Consider the following 10737-nt stretch of genomic DNA (forward strand, 5'->3'; position numbering starts at 1 on the left):
AGAGAGAGAATGAGATAGAGCATGAGAGGGGAGAGGGTCAGAGGGAGAAGCAGACTCCCCGCTGAGCGGGGAGCCCGATGCGGGACTCGATCCCGGGACTCCAGGATCATGACCTGAGCCGAAGGCAGTCGCTTAACCAACTGAGCCACCCAGGCGCCCAAAAAAGGGAAAAATCTTGACATTTAGTGTCTTAGTCTGCTTGGGCTGCCAATAACAAAGTACCACAACTGAGTGGCTTAAACACAGAAATTGATTTCTCACAGTCTGGAGGCTGAAAGTCCAAATCAAGGTGCCAGGAAGGTAAGTTTCATTCCTGGGCCTGTTCTCCTGGTTTGTAGGGTGGTCACCTTCTCACTGTGTGCTCACATGGTCTTTCCCTGAGTGCATACAGAGAGTGAACGAATTTTCTGGTGTCTCTTCTCATAAGGACACTAACTCTCTGGGTCAGGGTCCCACCCTTCTGACCTCATTTCACCTAATTGCCTCCTTCTCGGCCTTATACAGTCACAATGAGGGTTCCGGCTTCAACATGTGAACGGGGGCAGCACACAATTTAGTCCATAGCACATACCTTTTACCTCCTACAAAAATTAACTTGAAATTGATCATAGACATAAATGTAAAATGTAAAATTATAAAACCTCTAGAAGGAAACACAGGAGAGAGATTTTGGCAATTTTGAGTTTGGCAAAGATTTTTGAAGACAGCAAAAGCATGAGCCATAAAAGAAAAATTGAACTTTATCAACATTAAAAACTTTTGCTCTTCAAAAAGACATTTAAGAAAATGAGAAGACAAAGCTAAAGCATTGCTGAAGATATTTTTGAACCATGTATCTGATATAGGATCAGTTTCCAGAATAGATAAAGGTCTGTCACAACTCAGTAATAAGAAAATAAACAACCTAATAAAAATGGGCAAAGGATTCGAATAGACCTGTCACCAAAATATATATATGGAAGGCAAAGAAACACCTATAAAGATGCTCAATATCATTAATCATTAGAGAAATCCAAAATGAAGTCTACGGCCATACCACCCTGAACGCGCCCGATCTCGTCTGATCTCGGAAGCTAAGCAGGGTCGGGCCTGGTTAGTACTTGGATGGGAGAAATCCAAAATGAAGCCATAGTAAGATAACACTACATGGTTATTAACACGACTAAAATGCTTTTCTAAATGACAATATTAAGTCCTGGTGAGAATGCATAATGTGGAATTCTTGTGATCCTTGGCAGTTCCTTACCGTACGGCCCAGCCAGCCCACTCCCAAGTGGGAAGGAAAGAAAACATACATCTGCACAAAAACCTATATGCAAATGTTCACAGCTTTATTTCATAATCACCTCAAAATGTAAGCCACTCAAATGTTCACAACTGGTGAATGGATAAACAAATTGGGGTCTATCCATACCACAAGGTAGTACTCTGCAATCAAAAGAAACAGGCTACTTATACACTCAACAACGTGGACTGAATCTCAAAGGCACCACGCTGAGTGGAGAAGTCCTACTCAAAAGCCAATACACCCAATGACGTTGTTTGTGGGGCATTCTGGAGAAGGCAAAACAGACCGAGACAGAAAACACACTAGGGATGGGACGGGGTGAGAGGAGGCCACGGGGTCAGCTACAAAGGGAGCACAGAGGGACTTTGGCAGTGGGGCCATATACCATGACTCGATTGTGGGGTGGATGTGTGGCTTTATGGATTTACCAAAGTTCATAGAATGGGATAACTGAAAAGGGTGGATTTCGTTGTATGTACATTATACCATAGTAAACCTGATGCTAAAAAAAGATCAATCAGAGTATTTTATCCCTCTGCTTATCACGCTCTGCTGCTTCCTATCTCAACATCTGCTCCCTGCAGCCCGTCACCCCCACCCCCCGCTCAGTGAGCCTTGCCTTCCTGGCTGGTTGTGTGACACACCGAGGCCTTTGCACCCCCTGGTCCTTTTCTGCCTTCGGGGTCTTACACACACACCACCTTCTCATGAGACCTTTCCTGACTACCCTGTCCAAAATTTCAGCCCCCCTAATATTTCTCATCCTTCCCTACTTAAGCTTTTCCTGCACCCAACACACTAGGTTTTGAACTTACTGCCACTTTATTGTTGGGTCAAGCCACATGGTGCCACAAAGGCGGCTCCTTTGCTTTTGTTCCATCACCTAGAATAGTCCCTGGCACGGGAGGGTGCTCTCTTGATAGTTTTGAATGGCTGGACGAACAGCTGCACCGCCACCATATCCCTTCTCCACTCCCAGGGCCCACGCACACAGGCCTCTGTCTCTGCACGTGCCCATCAGGGACGCTCCGACAGCCGCCGTGGCCGTGCTTCTCCCCGCTCTGCCCTTTCTCCTGGCACGGTCCTTGCCCCATTTCCCCTCACACCACACCTCTCTCTGCCGGCTCCCCCAGGGGGCCCGTGAGACAGCTCCTAACATCTCTCTTCCCCTCCACACCCTTGTCCTGCCCCAGCCGGCACCAAGCAGCATCAGTGTGATGCAGAGTTGAGGAAGGAGATTTCCTCTGTGTGGGCCAATCTGCCCCAGAAGACCCTGGATTTACTGGTGCCACCCCATAAACGTAAGTGAGGGCAAGAAATTCTCCTTGTTCACCCCTCTTTTGTGTCCCACCCAGAGGCAGAGCCGGGAGGCCTGGGCCAGGGTGACCTCGTCAATAGTCTAGACTTAGTTTCCACCTGCAGGGAGAACGGTCTTACCAGTGGGTGCATAGGGACTGTGGGAAGGGATTCCCTGGGCTTTATTCTGTTGACCACAGTCACCCACGTTCCTGGTGGGGGTGTATACTTAAAAAAATCCAGAGAACAGCAGGGAGACTCCTACAGTTAGAGATGAGGTGCTTAAAGATTAAACCCCACATCCACTTCATTGGGAGGAGATGGAGGGCCCTGTGGAGAGTCAGTACAGCTCCAGAGGACACGTGCTCAGTGTCCACAGATGCAACTTCGGCCAAGCCCTGTGCCCTTCCCTGAGCATGTCCAGGAGTCCCTGTGGTGGAGGCTGTTCCCTTGCCCCCCCACCTCCCCTTCCTCCTCCACACCCCACCCTCTGTTTTCTCTCCCTCCAGCCGATGAGATGACCGTAGGAAAGGTGTATGCAGCTCTGATGATACTTGACTTCTACAAACAGAGCAAGACCCCCAGAGACCAGATTCACCAGGCCACGGGAGGCCTGTCCCAGGTACCGAGTTCCAGGATTTCCAAGAAGGAAACCTCAGACTCTGGCACCGTCAGTTGTTCTGACGGCAGAGGAAACCCACATCCTTCCTGGGGATTGCACGGCGGGAAAAGGAAGATGAGAGGTTCTTACTGTAGCCTCACTCTCCGGCCCCAAAGTCAGAAACCCCGTACAGCCTGTATGCTTTCCAACGGCTGGTCTCTTGCTGGTACTGGGGGCCCCCTGACATGGAGACCTAGTGTTCAGGAGCAGTAGACAAGGGGTGAGGATATGTTCCCTGGAGATACCACTGTTTTAAGTGGTAGAAGAAAGAAGTTTGAAGAATATTTGAGGAGGTTGTTTGGGGAGGTTCGAGGAGAACCTGATTACCGTGCACATTGGCAGGGACCGGAGAGATTCAAACTGATGGGTCCAGGGTCATGATTTCTTCCACTCATGACTCTGACTGGGCTGGTTTGGGGCCCCATCTTCCTGACGTCATCCTTCAAAGATAACAACTTTCCCATGCAGCCAAACCATCAGTGACCATACGTAGACTCTGTCTAGAAAGTTGCCTGGTGTTCAGAGCTTACAGGAACATTCACCCATCGTGGGATGGGAAGTATCTGATGCCCACACCACATCCCCCGTTCCCCTGTCTGTTGCAGACACCCATCAGTGCCCCCCCCCACTGCCCCCCGAGCCCTGAAGTGTCCTTAGAATTCTGCTCAGTCCGGGGCTCATGCAGCCTCTACCCATCAATCCAAGTTGATGATGAGACGAAACCTTTTACCATTTTTAACTGGATGAGGTCCCCAGATTTTGTAGGTAGGGATACTGAAGCTCCAAGAAGTGAAATGACTTTCCTGATGTCACTCACAGGCCAGGTTGGGAGTAAGCCCCCGCCTACCTCCTGTGTAGGGCTGGGGCAGGGCAGAAGGAGCACCAACCCATGCTGTGGGGTCAGGCCAGCTTTCTGGCACACCTGTCTGTGCCCTTAGAGCTCTTCCTCTTCCCTGCGTCCCTTCTACAGATGGGCCCTGTGTCCCTGTTCCACCCTCTGAAGGCCACGCTGGAGCAGACACAGCCGGCTGTGCTCCGAGGAGCCCGGGTTTTCCTTCGGCAGAAGAGCTCTGCGTCCCTCAGCCACGGCGGGGCTGTGTGAGTACCTGGCCAGGGTGCGAGGTGCACGGAGGAGGCAGGACTCCTGGTTTCTCCCCCTCCCAGAGGGGCTCCCTGTAGGCTGTGCTGCAGGACATGGAGCCCTCAGGTCCCATCACCACTTTGGGAGACTGGCCTCTCTTCCACCCCGTGCCCACCTCCCCCCAAATGGTTCCCCGCAGATGCTGCCTGAAAGCTAGTCCAGGCGGGCTGCTGGAGCGGTCCATGGTGGACTCCAAAGCTAATTTCCGAAACGTTACACGGGTGCCTCTGATGGCAGTGAGGTCAGTGGATTTAGACAGTCGGTGGTTCCCACTGTCACCTCCCATTGTGCGTGCCCATTTCCCTTTCCGGTGAGGGGCCTCTGCCTCTGCTTCCTCACTGCCCGTTGAGAAATGATTTGTTTCGACCCCATTCTGTTGACGGCCTTTGTGTGTCTAGTCTTCCTAACTCCTCTAAGACATTTTTCCTCAGATCTCCACTCCAGTAGTGATTTCTGAAGCAACTGTATTTTGTAGACAAATTGGTAACGTCCTTGTTACCTAACCCTTAACTCTTGCCACAATAATTCTTGGTAATGAACCACCCAAAACCAAGTATTGCGAACAAACAGTCACCTACCTGTCTTGCACCGTGTGTCGCTGGGGGGTGGTAGCAGGCAGGCTCCTCTCAGCCACCCCCTCAGGGCCAGCAGGGTCCCAGGTCTGCTAACACCCTATTGGCTAAAGGAAATCATTGGCTGAGCCCAAAGAGGGGGGCCTGTGCTCTGCCTCATCCTGCAAGGGCTAAGGTGTGGGGCCTGGTACCAGGCTGGGCACAGCCTGCATGTTTAGGGCTCCTGATTTCCTCCTCATCTGTACATGTTTGGACGTTCTTTTCTGCAGCCTGGTTGTGGGTCTTGGACTGTTAATCAGGTAGGTTTTCCTGAGTACTACACTGCCCCTAACGTAGTGGTCAGGGCCTGCTGTGCACCCGCGTAGACAGGATGTCCGCCCTCTGCGTCATGCATGCTGTGCACATGTGGCCTCCCACTACTCCTGGGAGGCCCTGTCTAGGGCCGAGGAACCTGCCGGGTGTCCCTAGACCAGCAAGCGGTGGGCCCAGACCTCCCTTGGACTCATGTCCGGGGGCCCTCTCTGCCCATCTGCTCTGAGCCCTGGTACTGGGTCCACATCCCTTGCTGTGTGGCCACTTGAGAGCCTATACTTGAAGGGCCTCACGCGTCTGGGCTGCTTCTAACCCAGAGTAGAAGGGGCCAGTATAGGTTCCTGGCAGGTTGGAGCCAGGTCCTTGGTGGGCATTCCAAGGCCCACAGACCTCTGAGCCAACAGCACAATCCTCTCTTCTCTACAGACAAACCCAGGAGAGTGGCATCAAGGAGTCTGTTTCCTGGGGTACTCAGAGGACCCAGGAGGTACCCTATGAGGCAAGGACACCCCTGGAGCGTGGCCACTCTACAGAGATCCCAGTGGTGCAGCCAGGAAACCCGGGGAGGGCTCCCAGGGCTGGGGAGCCAGGCTGGGGATGGGGGATGAGATAAGGATTGGGGTGAGACAGGGATGGTGGGAGATGGCAGGAGTGTGGCGGGGAGCCCAGGATGGGGAGAAGGTGAGAGTGGGGTGGGGGCCGGTGTGACTGCGGGCTGCTGTATGCCCAGGCTGTGGACGTCCAGATGCAGAGCATGGCCCTGAGAGGTCCTGACGGGGAGCCCCAACCCGGACTGGAGAGCCAGGGACGTGCGGCCTCCATGCCTCACCCGGCTGCAGAGACTCAGGTGGGTGGTCTGGGAGGGCCAGGGTCATGGGAGGGTGGGGGCGTGGGGGATGAGGAGCCCTGGCTTGGGGAGGGCTTGTGTCCCGCGTGAGGGCTCCCTACCTGCACTGCGGCCTGGACACTGTCAGCCCCGTTGGGAGCTCCCAGGACGATGGTCTCAAGAGGTGCAGCCAGAGTCCTCGGAGGCCTGCCAGGAATCCCCACCACCCACCGGTGCTCAGCCTCCTGCGGTGGCCCTGGGGCTTCCATCTCCCAGCCCAGTGTCCCTGACCCAGACTCTCCCTCTCTCTAGGACACCCCTCCTCACGCCAGCCTGCATTGCCCCCCCCAGCCCCCCCGCCATGCACACGGTGCCTCACAGCTTGGTCCTCCCTCTTCCCCATCGATGCTCTGGGGAGGACCTGCCCTGTTCTTTTTTTCTTTTAAAGATTTTATTTATTTTATTTGAGAGAGAGAGCACAGGAGAGGGGGGAGGATCAGAGGGAGAAGCAGACTCCCTGCTGAGCCCAATGCCGGACTCGATCCTGGAACTCCAGGGTCATGACCTGAGCCGAAGGCAGTTGCTTAACCAACTGAGCCACCCAGGCGCCTGACCTGCCCTGTTCTTTCTCTGGACTCTGGAGGCGGCACCACCTCCATCCCCTGCTCCTTCGGGGATGCTTTGTGTACCGAGCAGGAAGCTCCAGGGCAAGGGAGCTGTGGGCCCATTCACAAGGACTCAGAGAGGGGCCTGCAGACCTGAGGCTGTGTCAGGGGGCCCTGCTTTCACTTCCTGGGATGGTGAGGGGCTTTAGAGGGGCATGTCCTCCAGCCGGGGACCTTCAGTGTTTGCCTGGGGCTGGCCCTGTCCCTGCCTCCTTTTGTGGTTCCTGGTTCTGCACATTCCAAATGACTTCATTCTCTAAACTTGTCTCTGCCTCCCATTGGTGGTGGCTCCAGCCCTCTTCCCCTTCCCGAGCCTGGCCCGCTGGGCGGCCAGCTTGAGGACGCCGAGTGGAGGCTGTGGGTCAGCTCCCCTGGGAGGGCCCCTTTCCGCAGGTCCCGATTTCAGCCCAGGGCAGGAGCCCCATGGCCCTGGCCCAGCAGAGCCATCACACGCAGCCACCCCTCAGGGTTCTCCCAGCCAGGCCCGCAGCCTCCCTCTTCCTGGCATCCTCCCTGTCCCCCAGGGACACTGAGGCCAACAGCACTCTGGGCCCCACTGGCAGAGATGGACAGCACCTTGTGCAGCGTGCTCTGGGAGAAGGGGTGGGCCTGGGTGGGGAAGAGCTTTCTGGGGAGAGGGAGGGGCCTGGTGGTTCCTGAACCCCAGGCCTTCAGTGCCGCCCTGGAGCCTGCCCCAGGCCCCTCTCTCAGACTGTGTGCCAACCCACATCCCACCCGCAGCCGGCCCTCAACGCCAGCCCCATGAAGCGCTCCGTCTCCACACTGGCGCCCCAGCGTCCCCACGTGGCTCATCTCTGCAGCGCTGCCCTGGACCGTGCCCCAGCCAGCCAGGCTGCGCCCCATCACCACCACCGCTGCCATCGCCGCAGGGACAGGAAGCAGAGGTCCTTGGAGAAGGGGTCCAGCCTGTCCGCAGACACAGATGGCGGTGCGTGCGGGGGTCCCTCCTATGGCCAGGGCCTGAGGCATTCCTTTCTGTGCCTCTACCATCCAAAGGGCTCTGAGTAGGGGGCTGTGAGTCCCAGGTCTGGGGACCAGGCAGGATCACCCACGCACCTCACCTCTCCCCCTGGGTCCCCCTGCTGGCCCTGGGGACTGGGTCTGGGCTGGGGGTCTGTTTCCCCACCTGCCTCGCTGTGCTGACTGTGACCGCTTTGGGGGCCGGGAGCCCTCGCAGCCCAAACCCTCCCTCAGCAGCCACCCCACGTCACCAACAGCTGGGCAGGAGCCAGGACCCCGGAGACCGGTAAGACAGGACCCCCCTCACTGCCCCTCCTCACGAGCCCCCCCCCACCATGCTCCGAATCCTCCTTCATGTCCTGGTTCCCAGGCCCGAGTCTGTGCTCCCCCCTCCTTGCTCCATTCCTCCCGCACCAGCCCGATCCTCCCCTCCCAACTGCCCTGGGCTGGCCTCTGGTCTCCCTTCTCCCTGAGCTGTGCCTGTCGCTTTGTTCCCCACTGGTCCCCAACCACCTCCCCAGGCCTACCAGCACCAGCGGCTTTCCCCCCTCCACCACACACCCTACAGGTCCCCTCCCAGGGTGCCTGCCTCTCTCCATGCCTCACCCCCCCACCTCCATGGTTCTCACCTGCATTGGCCTCTGGTCTGGGACTTTGATTTTTTTTTTCTCTGTTCTATTTTCTTGTAGGGTGGTGGTTCAGTGAATGGGAGCCCCTTGTTGTCAACATCCGGTGCTAGCACCCCTGGCCGTGGTGGGCGGAGGCAGGTCCCCCAGACTCCGCTGACCCCCCTTCCCAGTGTCACCTACAAGACGGCCAACTCTTCACCTGTCCACTTTGCTGGGGCACAGACCAGCCTCCCCACCTTTTCCCCAGGGCGGCTTAGCCGTGGCCTTTCCAAACACAACGCTCTGCTCCAGAGAGACCCCCTCAGCCAGCCCCTGGCCGCCGGCTCTACGATCGGCTCTGACCCTTACTTGGGGCAGCGTCTGGACAGTGAGGACACTGCCCGCACCCGGCCCGAGGACACGCTTACCTTCGAGGAGGCTGTGGCCACCAACTCAGGCCGCTCCTCCCGGACTTCCTATGTGTCCTCCCTGACCTCCCAGTCGCACCCGCTCCGCTGCGTGCCCAACGGCTACCACTGCACTCTGGGGCTCAGCTCGGGCGGCCGGGTTCAGCATAGCTACCACCACCCCGACCAAGACCACTGGTGCTAGCCGCACCTCCGCTGCACGCCTGCTCAGCGGGCGCGATCCAGCCGATGAGTTTTATCATCCACGCTGGGCTCCCAGGGACGCGCAGGGGCAGCAGCCCCTGGGAGGAGGGACCCCGCCTTTCGGGCCAGCTGGGGGGAGGCCCTGCGGCTCCCCCCCACCCCCCCGCCCCCACCTCCTCTTTCGCGCTGGACCAATTCCTAAAGCCCTTTTGGAGAGGGACGTGGCTCTCTCTGTCCCCTTGTATGCTGCCTGCCTGGGTCTCGTACCACAGACCCTACACGGGAAGTCGCTGCATGTGCTGAGCCCAGAGAGGGGGGCCTGTGCTCTGCCTCATCCAGCAAGGGCTAAGGTGTGGGGCCTGGAACCAGACTGTGCACAGCATGCATGTTTAGGGCTCCTGATTTCCTCAGGAGGACCCTGTCAGTCTGAATCCTGTGTGATGGCTCCCAGCGTCTGGGGGGTGTGCCCGGGCCACTTTTAGGAGGTCTGGATCTGGTAGAGACCATCCTTTATCCACGTGTGTGGTACGGAGCCCGGCATGTTTACACGCCTGGCCAGATAAGACAGAGTGGATGGTCAACAGCAGTAACCTCAGGAGCCCGGCCTGTGGCTCCGTGCATTCTTGTCGGCGCCCACAAACACAAACACATCTGGCATGGCTCTTTGTACTGAAACAGCAGGTGGACACCAGAAATACACTTACACACTCTCTGTCCTCTCCCAGATGCTGTCAACCTTCACAGGGACCAAATCTGGAAAATATTCTTGCTGTTGGTTTTGGTTTTTAATCGCAACACCCTTCCCTCTTTTGTCAATTCCATATACTTGATCTAGAAAAAGAGAAAAACAGAAAAATGGGGAAGGAAATAGTAACAGAACTTAAAAAAATTCCAACCTGTAGGAAGCTCTCAGCTCTTTGGGGTGTGTGTGTGTGTGTGTGTGTGTGTGTGTGTGTGTGTGTGTGTGGCTTGTGCGAGGAGATGCTCTTGCGTCCAGCCTCGGTGACCCCCCCAGCTCCCCTGGCTTCTGCTGCTCTCGACCAAGTACCTGACTTCCGAGCCCTCTCGTGCCAGGCTCCTGGGGGCGGTGACGTGAAGCCTGTGTGAAGCGTGGGTGAATCCTTGGAACTGTTTCCAGTTCCAAATATCAACCAAGTAGAAAGCTGGTGTCCATGGAGAACACTCATATGACATCCAGTGGGACGGTTGTAGTTGGAAACGAAGCGACCATTTCCCTGTTTTCCTCCCACAAGTGGAAGGGTTTCCTGGGAAGCCACAGAGCAGTGTAGAGCCTGTCCTTGTATGGGGTGTTTTCAGTCTGTTCTACGTCTGAATCTCAGGGACGGGATGCCTGCCAAAGAGGGCGTGGTATCTGTTGTCGTGAAAGTTTCTTTTCAGATAAGGCCAGAGAGAGGGAGAGGTCGTGGGAAGAGGGAGAGTTGGGGGAGTGGAGATGGACCCGGCGGGCAGGAGGGAGGGCCTGTGTCTGTGCAGGTGCGGGCACTTGGGACGGCCCGACTGAAATGAGGCCAAAACTCTGAGGAAGCGATGGGGCAAGGAGAAGCTTGGCAACTGAGGCTCAGGTAGGAGCCATCTGAAGCCCAGCACTGTGGCACAAGACACGGGAAAGCAGGAAGCGAAAGGGAAATCCAACCTCATGGCCACTGTCAAAAGGGAAACACCGTAGGTAGGAGGCTGTGCATAAAATGCCGGGAGACCCTTTGTTTTGTGAACAAAAGGAATATTTAGATGATTAGATTTTGGTGCATCCTCCGT

At 56.3% G+C, this 10737-nt stretch overlaps 1 protein-coding gene across 1 annotated transcript; it reads left to right on the forward strand.

Moving 5' to 3' along the window:
- The first annotated feature begins 253 nt into the window (after window positions 1-253).
- LOC113938945 (voltage-dependent N-type calcium channel subunit alpha-1B-like) lies at window positions 254-8962 on the forward strand. Its single transcript, XM_035722240.1, has 9 exons — window positions 254-300; window positions 2482-2589; window positions 3094-3206; window positions 4216-4343; window positions 5697-5769; window positions 6001-6117; window positions 7503-7710; window positions 8432-8474; window positions 8542-8962. The coding sequence occupies exons 3-9, from the start codon at window positions 3102-3104 to the stop codon at window positions 8960-8962; spliced, it is 1095 nt and encodes a 364-aa protein (XP_035578133.1). The 5' UTR covers window positions 254-300; window positions 2482-2589; window positions 3094-3101.
- Window positions 8963-10737: the final 1775 nt, after the last annotated feature.

Source organism: Zalophus californianus, chromosome 10 (genome assembly GCF_009762305.2).
Source record: "Zalophus californianus isolate mZalCal1 chromosome 10, mZalCal1.pri.v2, whole genome shotgun sequence".
In the NCBI taxonomy this organism is placed as follows: domain Eukaryota; kingdom Metazoa; phylum Chordata; class Mammalia; order Carnivora; family Otariidae; genus Zalophus; species Zalophus californianus.

What these genes read in the sequence shown, in the direction of transcription:
- LOC113938945 (XM_035722240.1), top strand. Translation starts at nt 3,102, where the DNA reads ATGACCGTAGGAAAGGTGTATGCAGCTCTGATGATACTTGACTTCTAC. An exon ending in CTCAGCCACGGCGGGGCTGT is followed by an intron (nt 4,344 to 5,696) that starts GTGAGTACCTGG and finishes TCTTCTCTACAG; the next exon opens with ACAAACCCAGGAGAGTGGCA. An exon ending in GTCCGCAGACACAGATGGCG is followed by an intron (nt 7,711 to 8,431) that starts GTGCGTGCGGGG and finishes ATTTTCTTGTAG; the next exon opens with GGTGGTGGTTCAGTGAATGG.